The 21,233-nt window shown below is 46.8% G+C and overlaps 5 protein-coding genes across 8 annotated transcripts; 3 read left to right on the forward strand and 2 right to left on the reverse strand.

The window, feature by feature from the left end:
- Window positions 1–1,934: 1,934 nt before the first annotated feature.
- Window positions 1,935–3,599, forward strand: COX6A1 (cytochrome c oxidase subunit 6A1). The gene is made up of 3 exons (XM_088065099.1): window positions 1,935–2,103; window positions 2,403–2,542; window positions 3,328–3,599. Exons 1-3 carry the CDS (start codon window positions 2,073–2,075, stop codon window positions 3,406–3,408), a joined length of 252 nt encoding a protein of 83 aa, XP_087921225.1. The 5' UTR covers window positions 1,935–2,072; the 3' UTR covers window positions 3,409–3,599.
- Window positions 3,600–5,266: 1,667 nt separating this feature from the next.
- TRIAP1 (TP53 regulated inhibitor of apoptosis 1) lies at window positions 5,267–6,805 on the reverse strand. The gene is made up of 2 exons (XM_005524428.3): window positions 6,621–6,805; window positions 5,267–5,917 (listed from the first exon to the last, which is right to left on the reverse strand). Exons 1-2 carry the CDS (start codon window positions 6,765–6,767, stop codon window positions 5,834–5,836), a joined length of 231 nt encoding a protein of 76 aa, XP_005524485.1. The 5' UTR covers window positions 6,768–6,805; the 3' UTR covers window positions 5,267–5,833.
- Window positions 6,806–6,849: 44 nt separating this feature from the next.
- GATC (glutamyl-tRNA amidotransferase subunit C) lies at window positions 6,850–8,718 on the forward strand. 2 transcript variants are annotated; one of them, XM_005524604.3, is made up of 4 exons: window positions 6,850–7,079; window positions 7,231–7,397; window positions 7,774–7,877; window positions 8,257–8,718. In XM_005524604.3, exons 1-4 carry the CDS (start codon window positions 6,867–6,869, stop codon window positions 8,310–8,312), a joined length of 540 nt encoding a protein of 179 aa, XP_005524661.1. In that variant the 5' UTR covers window positions 6,850–6,866; the 3' UTR covers window positions 8,313–8,718. The 2 variants fall into 2 exon arrangements, with proteins under 2 accessions (XP_005524661.1, XP_087921224.1); XM_088065098.1 differs by having other exon boundaries at window positions 7,234–7,397.
- A 3,286-nt stretch (window positions 8,719–12,004) lies between these two features.
- DYNLL1 (dynein light chain LC8-type 1) lies at window positions 12,005–14,287 on the forward strand. 3 transcript variants are annotated; one of them, XM_005524429.2, is made up of 3 exons: window positions 12,005–12,130; window positions 12,690–12,827; window positions 13,905–14,287. In XM_005524429.2, exons 2-3 carry the CDS (start codon window positions 12,696–12,698, stop codon window positions 14,040–14,042), a joined length of 270 nt encoding a protein of 89 aa, XP_005524486.1. In that variant the 5' UTR covers window positions 12,005–12,130; window positions 12,690–12,695; the 3' UTR covers window positions 14,043–14,287. The 3 variants fall into 3 exon arrangements, with proteins under 3 accessions (XP_005524486.1, XP_014109144.1, XP_014109145.1); XM_014253669.2 differs by having other exon boundaries at window positions 12,032–12,130; window positions 12,687–12,827; XM_014253670.2 differs by having other exon boundaries at window positions 12,105–12,177; window positions 12,687–12,827.
- A 129-nt stretch (window positions 14,288–14,416) lies between these two features.
- On the reverse strand, window positions 14,417–19,335 carry COQ5 (coenzyme Q5, methyltransferase). The gene is made up of 7 exons (XM_014253668.2): window positions 19,179–19,335; window positions 18,648–18,797; window positions 17,945–18,169; window positions 17,128–17,234; window positions 15,457–15,545; window positions 15,140–15,251; window positions 14,417–15,023 (listed from the first exon to the last, which is right to left on the reverse strand). Exons 1-7 carry the CDS (start codon window positions 19,324–19,326, stop codon window positions 14,922–14,924), a joined length of 933 nt encoding a protein of 310 aa, XP_014109143.2. The 5' UTR covers window positions 19,327–19,335; the 3' UTR covers window positions 14,417–14,921.
- Between the last annotated feature and the right edge of the window lie 1,898 nt (window positions 19,336–21,233).

Raw genomic sequence — 21,233 nt, forward strand, 5'->3', positions numbered from 1 at the left:
CTTTCACCTCCTGCTGAACACTTGCATGTTGTGTTTTGAGGCTGCAGCAGCAGCAGCACAGCTCACAACTGTTTTATTTTTGAGAGAATTTTTCCTCATCCTAGACAGATGTTTGCTTGTTTTGCTGATTCTTCGCTTCCTCTCAATTCACAAACATTAGTGTCTGTTGTTTACTTAAAGTTCTTTCTGCTACAAACAAGAGTAGTTTTGTTTACGTAGCTCCTGCTACAAATTTGCTTTAGGATACAGAACTTAATCTTAGTTTCATCACTGAAATATTGCACCAAATAATTCTCAGATCTTCTGTTTTCAAAAAAAAACACATGCAAATTCCTTTTAAATTAAAAGTCTGATATGTTAGACATCTCATAAGCCTGAATCCAAAGGATGAAGGTGTGGAAAGATGAAATCTACCTCCAATGTGGATTTTGCAAAGCGGGTGTGTGCGCACAGAGCGAGCCCCAGTGGTTTGAGGGCTGTTTTGTACAAAATGCACCGTGTCCATGATGACAGAACACTTCTGCAGGTACACAAAGTACCACCTGGGAATAACTTCTTTCTGTATGGAAGCAAAGCTGTCCTTAAAATTATTTCTTAAATAAAATAATATAAAAGGAAAGTACTGGAAGAGGTAATTGTAACTTAAAAAAATAGAAGAGGAACAAAGAAACCAAAGCACTTTTAACAGTTTACACTGCCCAGATAAAGAAATTACTGAGCAATATTTTTATGCCAAGGTGTGTTTCACACAGCCTTCCAAGGTTCTGGTCATCTTAAAATTCTTTTGTGCTGCACAGTAAATTGGAGCCAAGCCCTGCTCCAATTGAAAATGGGTAAAGAAATCCTGCTCCCCAGCAGCAAATACATCTTACAGCCATGCCACACTGCATGCCTTGGTCAACAGAGAAGTGACCAATTCCATGGGATCAAAGTGTGCACATGACCAACAAACCTCCTCCTTCCAACAACAGCCTCGTTTGGAGTAAAACACAATTCCTTCATGTCATTCCTCTCAGACCAGCCCTTACCACTATCCTTCCCAAAAGCTCAGTTTATTTGCTTTTTTACTGTTACAGTTTCTAAATGCACCATGGGAATCCTCTCATTTTGCTGTGGGGCTTTAAGTGCTGAAAAATGTATGTCCACCTACACAGCTTCTGCCAAAAGTCAAAGCCAACCATCAGGGTCCAATAAAGAACCGAAAGAGAACCTAGATAGTTGTAATTTTTTTTTTTTTTTTTTTTCCTCTGAAGATCTTGTGTTCATTCAAGTGATGTTATTTCAGTAGAATCATCCCAGGAAACCACGTAATTAAAAACACATTAAAGGTAGCAAAACTGCACCATTTGAGGGGTCCTCTGATCCCCTCAAGCCTGGGACTTCCCCAGCACTCTCCCTGACCCCACAGCCCCAGGACTTTTCACTCTCTTAACTACTTATCACTCTCTACCTGACAGGAGGTTGTAGGCAGGTGATGATCGGCCTCTTCTCCCAGGTAATAGCAACAAGGGGACATGGCCTCCAGTTGCACCAGGGGAGGTTAGGGTTGGACATCGAGAGTAATTTCTCCACAGAAAGTGTGGACAGACATTGGAACGGGCTGCTTAGGGAGGTGGTGGAATAACCGTCCCTGGAGGCGTTTAAGGGAAGACTGGACATGGCACCGAGTGCGATGGCCTGGCTGACACGGTAATGCTGGGTCACAGGACGAACACGATGCTCCCGAGGTCACCTCCAAGCCAAGCGAGGCTGTGCCTGTCACCCTGCGGCTCTGTCACCGCCTCCAGGACGAGCCCCCCCAGCTCCGCCCTCAGCACCAAGATGGCGCCGGCCCGCCCCTCAGGCCGTCCCGCCGTGACGTCACCGCCCCGCCCCTCCCGCGCAGGGCGGCGCGTGCGCGCGGGCGGCCCCGCTCAAGGTCAGCGCGGCCGCTGCCGCCGTCGGTCCCGCCCGGCGCGGTTCCGGTTCCGGCCCCGGTTCCGGTGTGCGGACAGGAGAGCGTGGCGGCGCTCGGCCGGGTGTCCCGCCTGCTGCTCGGCACCGCCGCCCCGCGCCCCCCGCTGGCGCGCGGCATGGCGGCGGCGGCACACGAGGAGGGCGGAGGTAACGGGGCTCTGCGGGGCGAGGGCGGAGCCGGGGCCCGCGGCCGGCGCGGCGCTGCCCTTGACAGCCGGTGCCCTTCGCTCTGGGAACGGGGCGTGGCAGGCGCTCGGTGTGAGCCCCCGCCGGGACAGAGGGGCTTGAACCGTGAGCCCGGATCCCTGTTACAGACGGGGAGGGCACCCGCGCTCGGACACGGGGTTCATTAGTGCCTCGTTAACGCGCTAATTGTATTTACGGCGCTGCCGGGTCAGTAACGCTAACAGGGTGCTGATTGTTGTTCTGATTGCTGCCCCGCCCAGCCCGCACCTGGAAGATCCTGACGTTCGTGGTGGCTCTGCCCGGCGTGGCCGTGTGCATGCTGAACTGCTACCTGAAGGGACGGCACGAGCACGAGCGGCCCGAGTTCGTGCCCTACCCCCACCTCCGCATCAGGACCAAGGTACTGCTGCCCGCCGTGTCTAACAGCTCTCTTCTCCTGCCTCTCAGAGGGTCTTTTCCTTTCTCCATCGCTACCTGAGAGCGTGGCTGATGTAACTCATGGCTGTTTCTGAGGCAGTAAGAGTTTGTCACAGCTCTGATGAAGTACCCATGGTATTCACAGGCCTTCCCACTCCAAAGTCATCCTCCTAATGTCTTACTGAAAAATGTTTCAGTCCTAGAGCTGCTGTACTTAATACAGATCTAAAAGGTAGCAGTGGAGATCCCAAATACTCAAAATTGGGGTCCTCATAATACTGCACAGTGGATGTTTAAGTAAGCATAGACTGTGCTGTGTAGAGATTGTGGCTCCCAGCTAAGGGAGACAGTTTTCCAACTCTTGCTTCCTACATCCTGGGAGCCAGCTTGCTTAATTCACCAGGCTGTCAAGGTGTGTGATCATAGAATCATTTAGATTGAAAAAATCTTCTGAGATGGAGTCAAACCTTTGACTCGTCTCCACCCTGTGAACCAGATCATGGCACTAAGTGCTGTATCCAGCTTAAACACCTTCAGGGACAGTGACCTCAGCAGCCTGAGCAATTTATCTCAATGTTTAGCAACCCTTTTTGTGAAGAAATCCCTCCTGATGTCCAGCCTGAACCTTCCCTGGCACAGCTTGAGGCCATTTCCTCTTGCCTTGTCACTAATTGTCTGGGAGAATTGATGTGTCTGTACTGTTCTGGGTTTCAGGTGCTTGTAGGGATTGTTCAGAAAACTGGCTTATTTTCTTTCTTCTTTCAACAGCGTTTCCCCTGGGGTGATGGGAATAAAACTCTGTTTCACAACCCCCACGTTAACGCTCTCCCAACTGGTTATGAAGATTAAAACCAAGAGCCTGACAACAGCCAGAACTTTGTCTCTCCCCATCTTGAACAAGATTGTTGAGTGGGAGCCATCATTTTTGGGGTCATAGTTTCAGAAACTCGGTGTTTCTTCTGTGATGAAGCTGAATAATGTTGTGGCCCCCTGTGTGTACTTGTGATGGGGTCCTTTAAATAAACAACTCTGAACGTGAATTTGGGATTTGACTTGTTTACCTGAATCCTTAGAAGTTTTTTAGTTCAGTGTTTGCATAAAGCATTAAAGTTTCCCCCAGGAGTGCAGGAACAAAGGGCTTTGACTGCCTGGATGGGAACACATGTTCCTGTGTCTGGTAACACAAACAACAGGAGTGCATTTGGCATAGGACATAAATCAGTTTCATATTCCTCATGTCTGGTTTAAGTGATGATTCTAAACTCACAGCCAGAAGAACAGACATGTAGGTTAAAATTCAATATATACTGAAACACATTCTCCATTTTGCAATATTTATTAACAGTCATGAAGGTGATTTTCTCTTGGTCCCTTCTGGCAGAGGGAGTGGCAGCAAAGATACTGAGCTAAGCTTTGCCTTCACACTTCACCTTCAGCTCTTTTTTTCAGGTACATCAGCACAGATCCTGCTCACCACTCTGCTTTCCATAAAGCTGCAGTCTGTACAAAGTCTCACACAGCTTTTGCAGAAGAAAACACAATTTTGGCTCTACTGCTTCTGTCTGTACTAACATGTACTGTGTCATGCAGAAGCTGCTTGAAGTAGAAGGGATTACATGAGCCAACACCTGTGCCAGCACAACCTTCCTTTTCAAGTTTTTGCTCACTATAATTCAAACATTTTCCAGTTCTTACTGTAACTTGTATATATTTTCCACAATGTCAAACTGAGCTCTGTCTCAGCTATCATTAATGTGGTTCTCCCCAAAAGGTAGAACACAGCAGCTGCTTTGGCATCTTGTTGAAAGGAGTGATGGATGACAAGAGAGAATCAAAGTGGGTACTGCAAGATGCCCTTCTCGATGTTTCCATGTGATTTTTTTTCCTGTCTGCTTACCAGTAAAAGATTGCTGAGATGAGTTTCCCTGTGTTGAAAGTACAAGGCACTGATGGGCACAGTTGTTTTAAAGCTGACAAAGTCATATTTAGCCCTACATGAAAATCATAGAAAAGCAAACTGGTTTTGTGTGTTATTCCTTAAAAAATACATTAGCTGTCTTCAAGATGCTGTTTATAGATCCTTCTCTTAGGCCTGTTTTTATTTAAACCTGAGTGACACAGCACTTCGGCAACAGCCTGTTTTTTCAGTGCTGTATTTAACCCCACTGTAGGAGCTCTCTGCACCTGAGAACAAGAACATGGCTCACCTGGGTATGTGACTGCACAGGAACAACAGCCTCAGGCTGCAGCAGTTCCTGATCCTTTGCACAAGGCCCACAGGACTCAGTGTCTGGGGGCTGTGGTGCAGACAGGCCAGCTGTAATGTTTGAGAACTGCACCTTTTAAATTTTCTTTAAAGTAAAACCTTTAGAGGATTAGTATTAATTAAAAGCAGACAGTGAAGCTTGCTTTCTTCCTCACTGTAATTTTAGAATTATGAAATTATCATTTGTCCCCAGGCCATAATACCTTTTACTCTTTCACTGTGTTGGTGTAAGGAGAGGGACAAGCTTTGCTCCATCCCTGTGCGAGGATCAAACCACAGGGATGTGTAATGCTAAAGGAGAGGGTATTCAAGTTTGTGGATGTGTCAGTACCTCAGAAGAGGCTGAAGTAACTTCTGCATTAAAAGTTTTCTCTTCAGCTGCTGAGCAGGCCACTTCCATCTCTCCAAGGGGTCACAATCAGACTCTACTGCACAGTTGCCTACTTGAACAAAATATAACCTGGTATATTTATTTTAGCGAAACTGTTGCAGGTCCTCTAGTGCTTTAAAACCGTCTCTGTAGCTGACACAAAACAGTGCTTAAGCCCTCCAGCATTCAGGATGACATGAAACTAACTTCTTCACCAAAATTCAGCAGCATAGAGATGATAGAAAGTACATCAACCCCCTCCATATTCTTTTGAAACACTTTCAAGTGCTACATAAATAAGCAAAATAAATCAGTCACAAAGAAACCACCTCAGCCCACTCCAACCAGCATTCCCCCATTACAGAGTACATTCAGTGGGAAGTTAAATCACATGGATTTTTAAGCCATTCAATGCTGAGCCACCACCAACTTTCACTGGAAAGGAGGCAGCAGTTACCACTGCTGATGATCCAGAGTTTTTTTTTTTTCCTTTTAGCCGTTTGTTTTCACAAGCAGAACATTCATCACTTCCTATAAAGCCATTAACAAAGGTCTTATTCAGGTGGCATCTGTGGTACACCTGGTGATGGTGCTTAGTCCAAAGGCTCCTATTAGTGACTGCACCCATACAACCAACATCAAGAGGAGTTTTCAGTTTTTCCTTTACTTTGGCCCATGAACTCCAGGCCCTCAATAGGTATGTCCTTTTCCTTGATTGCTTTCTGAAAAGAAGAAAAAGAAAACCAAATAATTAAACTCACAACTTCTTTATAGGGCTACAGGATGTTACCTTTGGTACAAAACCACAGAATCAGTTTGGTTGTAAAGCACTTCTGAGATCGTCAAGTCTGACCTATGACCCAACAGCACCGTGACAACCACGGCATGGCCGTGCCCAGGCTCTCCTCAAACACTGACTACTCCACCTCCCTGGGCAGCCCATTCCAACGTCTGATCACCCTTTTTGTGAAAAAATCCTCCTAATGTCCAACCTAAACCTCCCTGGTGGAGTTTAAGTATATAACCTCTCGTCCTGTCGCTTGTTGCCTGAATAGAAATCATCTAAGAAAAAAAAAATACTCTACTAGAAAAAGTAATCTTAAAAGCTGGTTTGAATAAAGCTTCAACGTTAGAGTTGCTGAAGGATGTAGTGAGAAGTCACTGAACTACAGTCCGTCTAACAGAAACGTGCTGCAGCCTCTACAGAGCAACCTTAAGCCACGTACAAAAAAAACAGGAGACGCCTGTAAAATACTCCACGTCCTGACCGCCGGACACAGGGCGAGATAAACCCAGAGCTGCGTGTCGGGGTCACTGGTGAGACCCGACGCTGTTCCTGGGGTACCGGGACGGCGGCACGAAGGCTCAGCGCGGGGCCAGGCCGCTCGAGGCAGGCAGTGCAGGGGGCGGCGGGGCCGGACGCACCTGCACGCAGAGCTGGTAGCGCTTGAAGAGCTGTCCGCAGGGGTCGCCGGCGCTGTCGCCCTTGAGGAACTTCTCGGCGAACCAGCGGTTGAAGCACTGGTCGTACTCGCGCTTCAGCTCCGTGCACGCCTCGCCCACGCTGTTCATCGCGGCGGCCGCGCCGGGACGGGGGGCCGCCCAGTGACGCACTTCCGGCGCGCCGGTGGCGTCACTAGCGGGGCTGTGACGTCAGGCGGCGGAAGCGCTATGCGCGCGCTGTCCGTCGGGTGGTGGCTCCGCGCCGGGCGGGTCCCCCCGCGCTGCGGGCACCGGGCACGGGCACCGCCGGTACCGGCACCGGCACCGCCGCCCCTCGCCAGGCGGGCCAGCGGGAACAGCAGAAAAGCCCAGGAAATTTCCCAAGGAAGCGACAGCAATCAGCGGGTCCCGACCAGTGGCTTGGATTTGGTGCCCTTAAAGGTCTTCCCCAGCCTTAACGATTTTAGGACTGTTTGTAAACTCCGGTTTTGAACTGTAACCAGTTTCTAATTAAAATAAAGTAGCACTATTAAACTTACTGGGTTTTTTTTTTTTTTCACTTTTTTTTGTCCGTATTGATGCTTTTGTGCAGCAGAAAGTGTCAGTGGAAGTGCTGGACCACTTGGAGCACCTGGCCCTGGTGGATTTCAGGGATGCGGAGGGCGTGGAGCGGCTGCAGAAAGCGATCCAGTTTGCTGATCAGCTCCATGAAGTAAACACCGACGGCGTGGAACCGATGGATTCAGTGCTGGAGGACAGGTGGTGAATTACAGCAGCCTCCTTTTATCTGTTAATGCATCAAACTGTTTGCTTTTGTGACTTTTTTTCCCTGGGAATCACGATGCGTGTGGTCCCTTTGCTCAAAATGTCTTCCTGTGGTTTTGTGTGGGAGAAGGTTGTCATTGGCACATGTAATTTTTATGTGTGAGCAAAGCAAAGAGGAACTTCAGTTTTTTAATCTGACTTAATTGTCACACTATCTCCCAAATGCCTGCCAATGACATTCTTGGGTGCTTCAAAACGTTCCAGTACTTGTCTCACTGTTTATTTAAGAGACCAAAACCAGATTTAGAGATAAGCCACCCTTCATATTCACAGAATAGTTTAAAGACAAGCAGTAATCTTTGTCCTTCAGGTGTCTGTATCTCAGAGAAGATGATGTGACAGAAGGCAACTGCACTAAAGAGCTGCTGGAAAATGCCAGAGAGAAAGTAGAGGAGTATTTTGTAGCTCCACCAGGTAATGGCTTGCTTATAAAAATCTCTTAATCTTGCCTGAATTACCCTGAAGAAAATAACCTGCCATAGCTGCATTTACTTTCAGAAATACTAATCAATAATAGGGAGTACTAAAAGAAATTACTGTAGCCATCTGTGTAAAACAGTGTGAAATTTATTGGTCCAGAAGCAGTACAGAGGCTGACCTGACTCTGAAGTTACTGCACATGTTGAAAAATTCCTTACAGGAAGTCAGACAGGACTTACTTTCCTGACTTTCTCAGGCTATTTAGGCAGCCTGATCATGAAGCAAACTGGAGAAACACTTCCAGGCCAGGGTGTCGTGCCCACAAGGTAATTTACAGCTGGTCTTACACAACTTGTTTTTTGTTTTCTCTCAGGTAACATCCCTTTACCAAAGCTGGAAGAACGAGAGACTTTTCTGCAGGGCTCTTAGTGACAGCCCAGAGACCAAATCCCCATTCATTATTTTATTTTGTGAAAATGAAGTTTTGTGCAGTCACAGCTGAAACATCCTGGCATGTATTTTGGTCAAAAGGAGAGCACTTGCAAGACAGAAGAAAGAAGGTGTAAAAGTTTAGTAGAGCTGCTGCAATATTCAATGTCTCTGAAGCTGGATGGCAGCATGGCAGATGACCTTGGTGCTTTTATTTGGCAGAGTGACTTTGTTGTCTGGAGGTGAGAGCAAACCCTTGTCCCACTCTTAATTGTGTAATTACTTCATTATTTGTTTAAACATCCATAATATTCTCACATAGATGCATAAAACATGTAATTACTATGATACTTGAATTCTTTCAAGGGTATTGAAATAAAGCCTGTATTTAACACCAGTAATCCAATCCTCTGCAAAGCTGTAACACTGTATTTGGTCTCAGACTTGTCAAGATTCAGACCCTGCAAATGCTGAAGTTTTAAAAATATAGACTCACCCTATAAGTAATTTATGATGTGTATATAAATCATAACAAGGAAAGACTTAAAAATATCAGTCAATCAATATGATTAACACCACAATCATAGTATCAGGTCATTTCCACTTTGAGAAGTCCCCTCTTGTCCATCCATTTTGGCCTCCTCCTTTTACCATCAGAGAGAATGGGGACATTATTATTTATGCAGAAAAAGGAAGAGGAATTTGAGAGGGAACTGCATGCCTGCAGGAGCTTTTAACCCAAAATAGCATTAAGTAACTATTTAAAGGCAACAACTAAACCAACAATTTGGACAAGATGATCCCACATTCCCAATGCAGCACAGTCTAAACTTAAAACTGCCAGTTCAGTGCTGCTCCCACACACTCTAGTGAGAGAACAGACTGCCTGCTGCTTGTTCCCTGCGGCCCAAACTGCATTTAAAGTGGAAAACACACATCTCCTTAATGAAGGGGTTTAATGCAACTTCATCACAAATAAGGGAATTACAACCTTGACTCAGACACCTGCAACCACCAAAAAGAAAAGCTCACAGAGGGTAGATGAGCTGCCTGTGGGGCAGGGCATGTCAGTGCCTCAGTGGGTCTAACACTGGTGGTGCTGAGCCCTGCTGGGCCCTGGCTGCACTTTGAGAGAGGGAGAGACACTCCTCATGTGCTGGTTCACCTGCATTCACTGCAGGACTCAGTAAATGGATCCAGTTTCTCTGGAGACCATGGAGATAACCTCACTTGGACCTGCTGACATTTTTCCACCACCACAAACTTGTAGATACAAAATTGAATTGGAAGTCCTTGCATATAAATCCCAAATTTACAAAGAAAATTCCAGTGTGGAGATTTCTTCACTTTTGTGGAAAGAAAAAGAAAATGGAAGTTGTTTCATTGCTAATAATGATTATTTAACATTTTGGTATTAACTAGGAGCCCCAGGAAAAATCTCTGCTAATACAGTGATACATTGTGCAACACAGAGTAAGAAACCACCTCACAAAAAGTGCTTACAGCCTAACCTCCATCTGGGAGAGAAATCTCATGAGATGCCTTATCCATTACCCAGTTTTCTTCAGCACCTCCTCTACCCCAGCTATCATCTCCTGTGTTTATTTGTTCTGCCTTTCCCTGCAGCTCTGTCCTGAGGGAAACTCTACTTTTATATTCTTGATTAACAAGTAGGATTCTAATGTATCTCAGGCTTTAATGTTTCTCATTAACTACGTGTATCTCACCCACACTGACATTTCCTGCACTCGTCATCACAATTGTTCCTTCAGCAAACCATCTCTTAATGCAGAGAAATTTGCCTGCAGCTACCAAACACAACCACCTCCTCAGAGATTCGTGGGTGTTTCTGAAGTTCAGTGGAAGCACTTGGAAGATTGTTAAATGGCTCCGTTGTGTCAGCACAAAACTGTCCAGTACTCAAAGATCTACTCAAAGTGCTGCAGATACTGAACACAGTCTTGGGAATTAATTACTTACTGTGGTCCCAAGACCACTCAGAACTCTAGCACACAAGCAAAGTTGTGAATAATATCTAACTGGAATGCTAAAACCTGGGAGTCAGGAGTTATTCCTGAGATATTTTAGGGTGACAACAGTATTGCTTTATGCAGTTTCACTATTTCTGGGGGCACTTTATTTTTCTGAGGTTGCCTTAGAGTTTGCAAAAGCAAAGAGTTGCTTGCAGTTATGCTGCTTTTTCTTTGAGTGACACTCAGCAGGCAGCTACACTGAATAAATATGCAAAATATTTACATTTCAAGTGAGGTGAATGCCTGCTCTTGAGGTGGGTTTTTAAAAAATTTTTACAAGGAAATGGGAGTCCTACCAACCAGTATTTAAAAAGCTCTTTTAAGTTATCCTGTGCTGTTTGCTGTAGACATGGTTGATGTGTTATTAACACATCACCAGCTGTGGAAGACACAACAGCAATGTTCTATCTGCTGACAAGAGTGTCAGCAGAAAGTGCCCCAGGGAGAGTGAAACTAAGAAAACAGAGCACTGAGGATCAACCAAAACATCTTGTTTCATTTAAACAAACAAAAAAAACCAAAACAAAAGCAACCCAACCAACCAACCAACCAAAATAACCCCCAAACCAAACACAAACAAAAAAAGGCGAGAGTTGCAGAAATAGTGAGGTCTGCAAAAGATGGTGTAAAAGTCTGATAGATTTGGTTCACTAAAGGAACAAAGTTTGCAGTTGACTTGATCATACCCAGTAAACATGGGTCAGAGATTTGCATCAGAGGTCACTTAGTGTGACTTGAAAAGACACAGCTGGAAACAGGTGAACAGGACAGGTGATCGAGTGCCATTCACAAGCTGTGGAACTCCTTCCTTTGACATGGGTGGGCTTCACTCTCAGTAAAGAGCATATTACTGACACAGCTGCCCCAGATAATATATCCCAGTATTCTCTCAGTAATTTCATGTACTATTGAAAGGGCTATTCCCAACAAGAGCTTGTTCCAAAGAGAAACAAAGTCTTGCTGAGATTATTGGTTAAACTCAACATCTGTGTGATCAAGGCTGGGGCAAGTAATAAAATGGCTTTTGGGGCCCACATATCAACTATGTAAAGGTGTTTTACAGAAGCTGGTGGACACATTACAATGCCTGGGAGACTGAACATACTTTAAGGAACACGTTTTGTTTTTTTTATCCAGGATCACCTGATGATGCCACATAGAATCACAGAATTAGATTGGAAAAGACCTCTGAGATCATTGAGTCCAATCGGTGACCAAACACCACCATGTCAACCAGACCATGGCACTCAGTGTCATGTCCAGTCTCAAACACCTCCAGGGACAGTGACACCACCGCTCTCTGGGCAGCCCCTTCCAATGTCTAATCTCCCTTTCTGTGAAGAAATTCCTCCTAATGTCCAACCTAAGCCCCCCATGGCGCAGCACACCAGTACCACGGCAGTCAGCACTGAAAGCTTTCCATACACAGCCCAAATCTACTTCATCATCCCAAAACACGGGCCCTGTGCTCTCGTTGCCTCCCCGCATCTTCCGGTCGCCATGGGAACGGACGCGGCGCGGGGCATCCCGGGCCGCAAGACAACGCTGCAGTAAAACCCTGCCGGGAGCCGCGCCGCAGCCAATGGGCGCTCGGGGACCAGCAGTACTGGCCAATGGGAGCTCGGGGACCGGCAGCGCTGGCCAATGGGCGCTGGGGAGGCGGAGCCGTTGGCCAATGGGGGCGGCCGGCGCGCAGGGGGCGGGGCAGAGGCGCTGCGAGGCGCGCACGGACCAGAGTGCAGCGCTGTCCGCTCTGCACCGCGCCGGTCCCGCAGCGCCCGAACGGTGAGGGACGGGGCGCGGGCGGTGCCCGGAGAGACTCGGCCATCCCGGTACCCGGGGACCCCTCGTGTCCCGGCGGCTCCTCCGTGTCTGGGCTCTTCCCCGGCCTCCGCCTCCGGTTTTCCCTCATCCCCAGCAGCTGCCGGCGGTACCCTGTAGCCAGGCGAGGCTGCGAGCCCTTGGCCGCGCGGGCTGGGCTTCCTTCGCCTCCCTCGGGGGAGGGAAGGGCCGTCGGGCCGGGCGATGGAGCGGCCGCGCTCTTTGGCGGAGCTCCCGGGCTCGTCGGGCCGGAGCGGGGCTGGGGAGGGCCGGGAGGGCGGCGGCGCTTGTGCGGCTCCGGGCCGGAGAGCCGGTGCCGAACGGGAGGCGGCGTTTGAGCCCCGCTGCTCGGGCTGTGCCCGGGGCCGTGCCCGTGCCCGGCACGCCCGGCCAGGGCGGGGGCACCGCGCGGCGTCCGAGAGCGCGCTGGGAATGGCGCTACCTGTGGGGCTGCTCGGCAGCAGGTGGTTCCGGCAGGTGCTTCTGCAACTCTGAATTTCCTTCGTTTTTTTTCTCCAAGCAGGCAATCATGAGTGATCGAAAGGCAGTGATCAAAAATGCGGACATGTCAGAAGAGATGCAGCAAGACTCAGTGGAATGTGCAACTCAAGCCTTGGAGAAATACAACATTGAGAAGGACATCGCTGCTCACATAAAGAAGGTAGATGTTGGCTTGTAATGTGCTCATGAAAAATCAGTTGGGGAGAACGCTGCTAGGCAAGTAGCTCTAGAGAAACAAGTTCTAGAGGCACTAGATAATCGAGTTAGACTTTTTCTATTCCTTTCCCCACCCTTTATATGGACCTTTCTAGGTCCTTCTGCTTTTCTCTTGTAGTGCCTTGCACCTTTTCTGCCACTGTCGCATTGTCCACGTGAGGATGGAGTGGCAGCTGACTGTCCCTGTGACTGATGAGCTGGTACAAGACACAGGCTCTGTGCAGCCTATTTAAAGAGTGGTGGTTTGACGACCATGTAATAAGTGGGTTTGGTTTTTTTCCCTTTCCCACCACATGTAAGACAAGCTGTTCATGCTAATGCTGAACAGATGGTTCATAGCTTACAGTTTGTCACATTTTTTCTCTTGACTCCTACTGGGAGCCTGACTGAGCTGCAAGGAGCTAAAGGGTTTGGTTGAGCAGAATAGAAACTTCCATGTCCTCACAAAAATCTCTTCAGCTGATAGCTGTTAGGTACTGCAGTACAAATCCATTGACTGCATGGGTTTGCTCACTGTAGACCTGTACACAGGAATTTATTTGTAGCAGGCTCCTGACAGCAGCATATCACAACACCATCTTATGACCAGGTGTCAGGGATGTGGCAGAGAATTTTCCATCAAGTGTCCTTTCAGCATCCTTATTGTAAAAAACAACTAATGAAGTCAAAATACCAGCTTCACTGGAGATTCAGAACAAGCAGACAGATTCTTAGAAGTTATGGTCTGAGATCATGGCATGACTTTAGGGGTAAAGTTACCACCCCAAATGTATGTTTTATTCCTGCTCTGCTGGGAAGCACTTTTTAAAATATTTTTTTGGTATGACTAAGCAGCAGATGAGTTATAAAGTGACAGATGATCCTTGTGCTTAAGAACATATGCTGCTCCTTAATTGCTTTCTTCCAAAAGCGATACTTGTTAACAAGTGACAAATCATTGCCAAAAAAACCTCCCCAACTGTTAGACAATATTAGTATAATTACCATGAAAATGCTGACTTTCTAATTCTCTATTCTGTAGGAATTTGACAAGAAATACAATCCCACGTGGCACTGCATTGTGGGAAGGAACTTTGGCAGCTATGTGACTCATGAGACCAAGCACTTCATCTACTTCTACCTCGGCCAAGTCGCTATTCTTCTTTTCAAGTCTGGCTAGAACCATGGACTGTTACTGAAACTTGCACCTGGGTACAGGACTGCACATTGATTCCCACCTTCAGCCTTCCTGGGGAAACACACCTTGATCTTCAGGTCTTTTGTTGTATTGTTAATGGGCAGGGATTTTGCTGTAGCGGCTCGTATTTTCATTGTGGCTATACAGAAAAGCAAAAATGTCTTCCTTGTATTTATTTTCTTTCAAAAGATGGCTTCTTTGCTAATAAAACCCTTGGAACGAGTTTATCCCTTTGCCCTCTTGCATTACCCTCTTTATTGCCATGTGAATGAAGGATGAATATCCCCACCTCTATTCCCACATCCTAAATCCATCCTTTCTTAGGAAACCTTCTTACAAGACTGATTTAAGTGGAAATAAGTTGATGCAGAGCCCTTTTATTTCATAAGCCTTCCATCATTTGCCTTTGAAAGAAGTAAAGGAGTCATGGGAAAAAATCCTTAAACTCCACGTGACAAAGATAATAACAGCTTCATAAAAGTCCATAGTTACTTCATAAATCCAAGTTACTTCTCACAAGTATAACATCCTCCTTAAAGATTAGTAAAAAGAAAGGCATCTTATTTGGAGACTAATCAGTTTGTTTCTGTATCCACACCCACTGCCAACTTGTTCCACTTGTTAGCAGTGCTCAGCTTTGGCCATATCCTTTACATTACACTTGAAGAGGAATGCAAGTGTAAGAAACACCACTGGAATCACTCTTTCTTGGTGGGGAGAGGTAACTTGTGTTCTTCTGAGTCCGGCTGCTGAGCAAGGACCTGCTGCACAAGTTCTTAGAACTCCTCTTGATACCGTTAAAATTCCACAGCTTTCATATTCTTCATGAAAATTACACTTCTGGTGTTTTGCTACACAGACTCACAGTTTGAAACCTGAGTGAATGGCAACAATGCCGAAGTTTAAATTATCATAATCCACTTTGAAAAAGCCTGCATCTTCTATCATTGCCTTCAGCTCCTCCTGAAAAATAAGTGCCACAATTATTAACAACCTGAAGGCCCATAAACCAGCTGGCCACAAGATTATGCTGGAATTGTGTTTTGTGTGTTAGTGAATTTGGGAAAATCCTGCTTTACCTGAGGGGGGAACTGTCGGATGCTCTCCACCAGATACTGGTAAGACCTCCAGTCACCAGCAATAACCTCACCCAGAACAGGGATAACCTGGAAACTGTAGAGATCATAGAGCCTGCACAAAGGACAGTAAATACAGATTAAAAGAAACAAATTTAAACCCTCTCCAACACGAGCTGGTCTCTCTGCCACTATGCTATGCAGCCTGTAGCTAACTTTAAAAGTGCACCAAGATGTGGTCTCAAAGTGTCTCCAGCTCTTATTCTGAGTACATACAAGAGAGCCTTGTGACACAGCAAAAAGCATCACCACATTCCTACCTGGAAAGGAGAGGGTTGCTGACATGGCTAAATTCAAGGCAGAGAAATCTTCCTCCTGGTTTCAGCACACGATAGGCCTCTTGAAGTGCCTGAGACAAAGCAGATGTGATAAGTTTTCTTCTGTAGAACAGCACCTGCCTATTATCATGCCATGTGATATTATCATGCAATTCTGATGAACTGAGGGGAATGAAGAGTATCCTGACTGGCAACCTGCAATATTTACTGTAGAGAAGCATCACAAGACAAGTAAAAAAAAAACCCAAATGTGCCACAAACCCAAAGCACAAATACTCTTGCTGTTACATAAATAGATTTTTACAAGGCTTTGTGTCAAAACTGTGATGTCGGGTTTGCAATTTTCTTTTCTTTCCCTACTCGCAGTTGATGAAAGTTTGTTGGCAGAGCTCTTATAATTACAGACCAAACACAAAAGGGAGAAGGTGACTCAGCTACCAGAAACTGAAAATCAAAAATGGGCATGATCATTTTTTTAAATCAAAAGAAAAGATTTTACCGTGAGGCACACCCAAAGGTTCAAAGAAGGAATAATACTGGGTTTCGGATGAGCAGTGTGTAAGAACAGGAAGGAAAGAGAAACAAGAAAATCTTCGGCTACTTTGAAAATTCCATCCTGCATCAAAATAGAATACCTAACAAGAATCTAGACAAAATCCTGATTAAAACTTTATGTTCTTTCATACAAGAGCAGAGCTGTATTCCAGAACCTCTAAAGGTTGTACATCTGCTTGACTTCAACTGTCCTGTTCCTATGGGATAAAATATAAACACTACATAGGAGCTCTGAAAGAGTTGGCAGTTTGGGTGTGTTTTGTATCAGGTCTCCAGGGAGCTCTGCTACCAGACTGCTGTATGCATGAAGGCAAAAAGCCTGTGCTTTGGAAGGGTGCAGACAAAGCACCAGGAAAAACCATGCACATTAAGTTCAAAGGCACATGGTTCAAGGTGGTTTGGATCCAAATGCTTCACCTTCCACAGGAGCTCTGCCAAGGTGGTACCACACTCCTCCAAAAGAGACAACTAGTGCATCCAGACAGGTGTCACCCCCACAACAGCCAGTCCTTCTCAAAGGACAGAGATAGTTTAGAACAAAGAGTACTACTTATCCTAATTAAAATGGTACTTGTTCTTTATAGGGAGCTCTGCCAGTGTAAAGCACAAGTGGGCTGAACAGGCTGGTTCAACAGCAGCAGCCTCTGTCCCACTCTGCTCTGGCAGTTCTGTTGGCTCAGGCAGGGAAACAGAAGGGCAGGAAGCATTGGACCCACTGTTGGTGGGATATAGATCAGGTGCTGCAGGAAGATTTGAGAGATGCAGACTGACTGCACTGTGCATGTGTAGATCCAGCCATGCATGGTCAGAAGAAGGTGGGGAATGACTGCAGCGTCCAGCCCTTTGCCCTACAGACTGTGTGGCTTGCAAAGCTGGAAGGATTGGGTGCAACTGGTATAAATCTATCTTTTTATGACAAAGGTGGGGCACTTAATTGCATTTTCCATTCAAACAAGTTGCATACTACATGCCACTTATTTTAAATGTTTCAGGAGTAGTCTAGGATCTTCCTCTATCCAAAGGAGTTCCAACTTTGCTTCCTTTGTAGAATAAAAAAATCATAAGGACCCCATCTCAGGATACACTATAGTAACTTACCAAATCAATACGAGTTACATTTCGGATTCCGAAGGCAATTGTGTATACATCAAACTTATCATCATCAAAGGGCAACTCTTCAGCATTCCCAAGTACCCAGGACAAGCCTGTAGGGAAAGAAAAGTCACAGAACTGAATACAGACTGCTCCAGAAAGGCTAGAACTCACCCATTCTAGAAGGAATTGATTATTTTTAAAGTGATGTTGAAAACTAGTATTTCCATTTTGCAGTTTTGTTGGAGGAAAGACACCTTGACCTATACTCACAAATTTTTCAGACAGAGTAGTTAATTTTGCAGATCAGCAAAACAGGTCATTGTTCTGCACATACACATAGTGTGTATGTGCCACAAAGATTTAGCCCAAAACTTGCATCATAGTGGAAAGCACCGCTGGCTGCCATTTGTTTGTGGCAAAGCTGTAAAAAGAGAACCTCTGCTCAAACTGTAGCTATAGACAATTACTAACATCTTGCCATGCAACAATAGCCAAAAACAACACATGTTGGTAGAAAGATTCCACAGGTTGAGGAACATGAAAAGCCATGCTCCCTCCATCAGGATGATCAGTAGGTGATGCATTTGCAGCTGAATTGCTTCCCAGTCCCCAAAAGATCAAGACCACGTCTGTCTGTGGAGCATGGATGTCTGGGTTATTGGCAAGCAGACAAAATGCACAATCAGTGACTGTGCAACTCATGTTCCTTTTCCCCAGGCACAGCTCCCCCTCTTGGTAAATGTACACAGGAAAAAACCTTTGCCCCTTACAGTTTCTTACTATCAAGAATGTTACTGCCATGGTACAATGCATTATTTACCTTCAGAGTAGCCTAGATGCTGTGCTTTCTGCTTCCCAACTTTTAACATTTCTCTGTTGATGTCACAGACCACCACTTGGGAATCCCCAAGTGAGTTAAATTTGTCCTTTTGGTAACTCTCGAAAATTTCCTGCCATGACAAATTCTGATGCTGCTTGAGCTTCCTCTGGAGCTGGCGTTGTCGTACAGAGCGAACATAATTAATGAATCGAAAGGCAATGTCACCTGTAGTTGTTTTAAAGGAAAGATACACATTTTGGCATGTTTCCTGACTCAAGAAAGTTGAAACAAGGCTTTGAACATCCAGACGACTTATTATTCCTTTTTAGTCATCTATATTTATAAAACCACCCCCTCAGACACACTGTATAGACACAAAAAGAGTGTGTGTATACATGTATACAGACAAAAGGGGAACTTTTTAAAAACAAAGAGTCCATGACATTCCACAAATTTACAGTTTTTGATAGCATATTATGGCAGGACTATAACACTTTCAGACCCTCAAAGCAAGATATTACAAAACACAAAGATATTAGTTCTCAACCCTTCTCTGGGAAAGACAAGTAGATGCTTCACTAGCTTTAAAGACAGGGAGCTAAGGGTGAGAAAAAAATCCTAGCAGGCAAAGTAATTCTGAAAAGACACAAACAGCTGAAAAACAGTGTGGCATTGTCATGTGGAACTCACCAAAATTATTTACCTGTTCCCCCAGCAACATCAAGGAGGAGTGTTCCTGGGCAAGGGTTCATTTTATGCATGAGGATATCCTTCCACACCCGATGAATTCCTAGAGTCATTGAATCATTCATTACATCGTATTTCTTGGCCACCGATTCAAAGACCTGATAAACTGCAAAGAAAGGACATGGGAATGAGATGCAATTTACTTAAAATGCTAAAGTCTAAGTAAAGCGTGTCCTTTTTTTGCACTGTGGAGGTCTGTCACTATGTGGAGCTCAAAAATACCGCACGAACACTCATTACAAAAGAAAATAAAAAATAAATTGAATCCTACTGAGCCTGCGGCCCGACAGAGGTCTCTGGAGAAACACAGCCTTCCCGAGCTGAGGGAAGTAACAGTGATATTATTCACCGGGACTCCCGGTAACGCCTCAAACAAGGGCCCAGCCCCAAACACGTCCCCAGCACTCTGGAGAACGATCACCGGCTGCCCGGGAGCCCAGCTCGGCTCCGGGCCCAGCCCGCCCTTTCCCGCCGCCGCCTCCCTCACTTTTCTCCCTCCTCTCCTCCTCCGTCACGCTCTGGAAGCCGAAGTGCATCTCCGGCCCTGCGGCCAAGCCGCGGCGAGCCCACACAGCCCCGGCGGGCCGGGAGAGCAGCGCGGGGCAGCGGCAGCGCCACAGCCGCACCGCCGCCATCTTCGGGCAGCGGCGGGGCGGGGGCGGGGGCGGTGCTCCGCCGGGGGTCCGCTCGCATCCGGACCCACGGATCCGCAGCCCAAGGGGACGCCGCTTCTGCCGGACACCATCACCGAAGCCTCCCCGGTGCCACCGCTGCTCCGCGGGGCAACGGAACCTGTGCTACGAGGACAAACATGACGGGGAAAAAAAACCCCAAAAACCCAAACCCATCACAACCCTCACGGTGCACCTGAGTAATTTCGCAAATAGTTTTCTTCAACTTTGCTTTATTTTCTTTAACTTTATTTAGTTTTTCTTTAGATTGTTAATTTTGCAGTTTCCTTCACTTAAAGTGAAGCCTCGTGGGGAACAGGAGGGAGGGTTTGTGAGGAATTGCAAGGAGGAGTGGAAAGGTGCCTCGATTCTGGTCAGGAGCATCAGGCCACATTAGATAGAAACTTTTTTTTTTCCCCAAAAAAAACCTTGCGCTGCTTATTACATTATTTGAATCATCCAGGAGTTTTGCCAGCTTTGTTTTTAAGAAGTTACTTAACCCATTCTCAGGAGAGATGACATCATGCTGTTAAAATCAGCCCAGGGACTGCATTCCCAGGGCATGAGCTGGGCTCCCTCACCCAGGACTTTCCTGCCATATTGGGACTTTCAGCACCATCATCAGACCACACCATGATTTTCTCCTATTTTTCTCATATAATATTTTTTAAACTCTATGTTCTCTGCAGCAGGATGCCCTCCAAAGCATCATACTTGGTTTTTTGGGTATTTTTTTCAGCCTCAGCTATAGCGACAGATGATCTTTGCCTGCCAGAGCAGTGACTGGGAGAGTCGCTCTCACTCAGTAATCAAGGACACTGCAGGGACACCAGCGACCAGCGGCGTTCAGAGTCACAGAATGGGTCAAGCTGGAAGGGACCACTGTGGGTCCAGCCTTCCTGCTCCAGCAGGGTCATCCCAGAACACATGGCGCAGGATTGTGTGCAAAAGGTTCTGGGATATCTCCACTGAAGGAGAATCCACAACCTCTCTGGGCAACATGTTCCAGTGCAGTCACCTGCACAGTGAAGTTCTTCTTCATGCTCAGGTGGAACTTCTGTGCATCAGTTCCTGCCTCTTGTCCTATTTCTCAGCACTAGAAAGAAGACCCTGGTCCATCCTCTGACACCCAACCTTTTAGATATTTATACACATTAATGAGGTCCCTGTCAGCCACCTTTTCTTGAGGCTGAACAGGCCCAGCTTCCTCAGTCTTCCCTAACAGGAGAGATACTCTGGTCCCTTAATCGTCTGTGCTACCCTCCATTGGACCTGCTCCAGGAGCTCCATGTCTCTCTTGGTCCTGAGGAGCCTAGAACTGGACAAAGCACTCCAGATGTGCCTCATGAGGGCTGAGCAGAAGGGCAGGATCACCTCCCTGACCCGCTGGTAGTGCTCTTCCTAATGCTCCCCAAGATTCCATTGGCTTTCTTGGCCCCCAAGGCACAGTGCTGGCTCAGGGACAGCTTCTTATCCATGAGGACCCCAGCTTCCATCTCTGCAGAGCTTCGTTCCAGCTGGTCAGCCCCCAACCTGTGCCGGTGCAGGGGATTATTCCTTCCCCTTCTTCCTTCCTGCGTTCGAGCAGCTCAGCCATGAATTAAAAAACAAAGCGACGGGGAAGGGCTGCGCACGGCCTGAGAGCCAGCGCTCCTGGCCTGGCCTGCGCTGGGCCGGCGGGGCCGCCGGGCCGCCCCAAGGCCGTGCCCCGCCGCGCATCACCGCGGCCGCCGGTCGCCATGGGAACGGCCGCAAGGCATGCCGGGCTGAAAGAAATTGCTGCGGCAAAACCCTGCAAGAGCGGCGGAGCGGGGCCAATAAGATCTCGGGGTGATGGTGGCAATGACCAATGGTTGGCGGCCGGTGCTGAG

Source organism: Pseudopodoces humilis, chromosome 20 (assembly GCF_049639895.1).
Source record: "Pseudopodoces humilis isolate 2021_Gansu_Grassland_sample_001 chromosome 20, ASM4963989v1, whole genome shotgun sequence".
Taxonomy (NCBI): Eukaryota; Metazoa; Chordata; class Aves; order Passeriformes; family Paridae; genus Pseudopodoces; species Pseudopodoces humilis.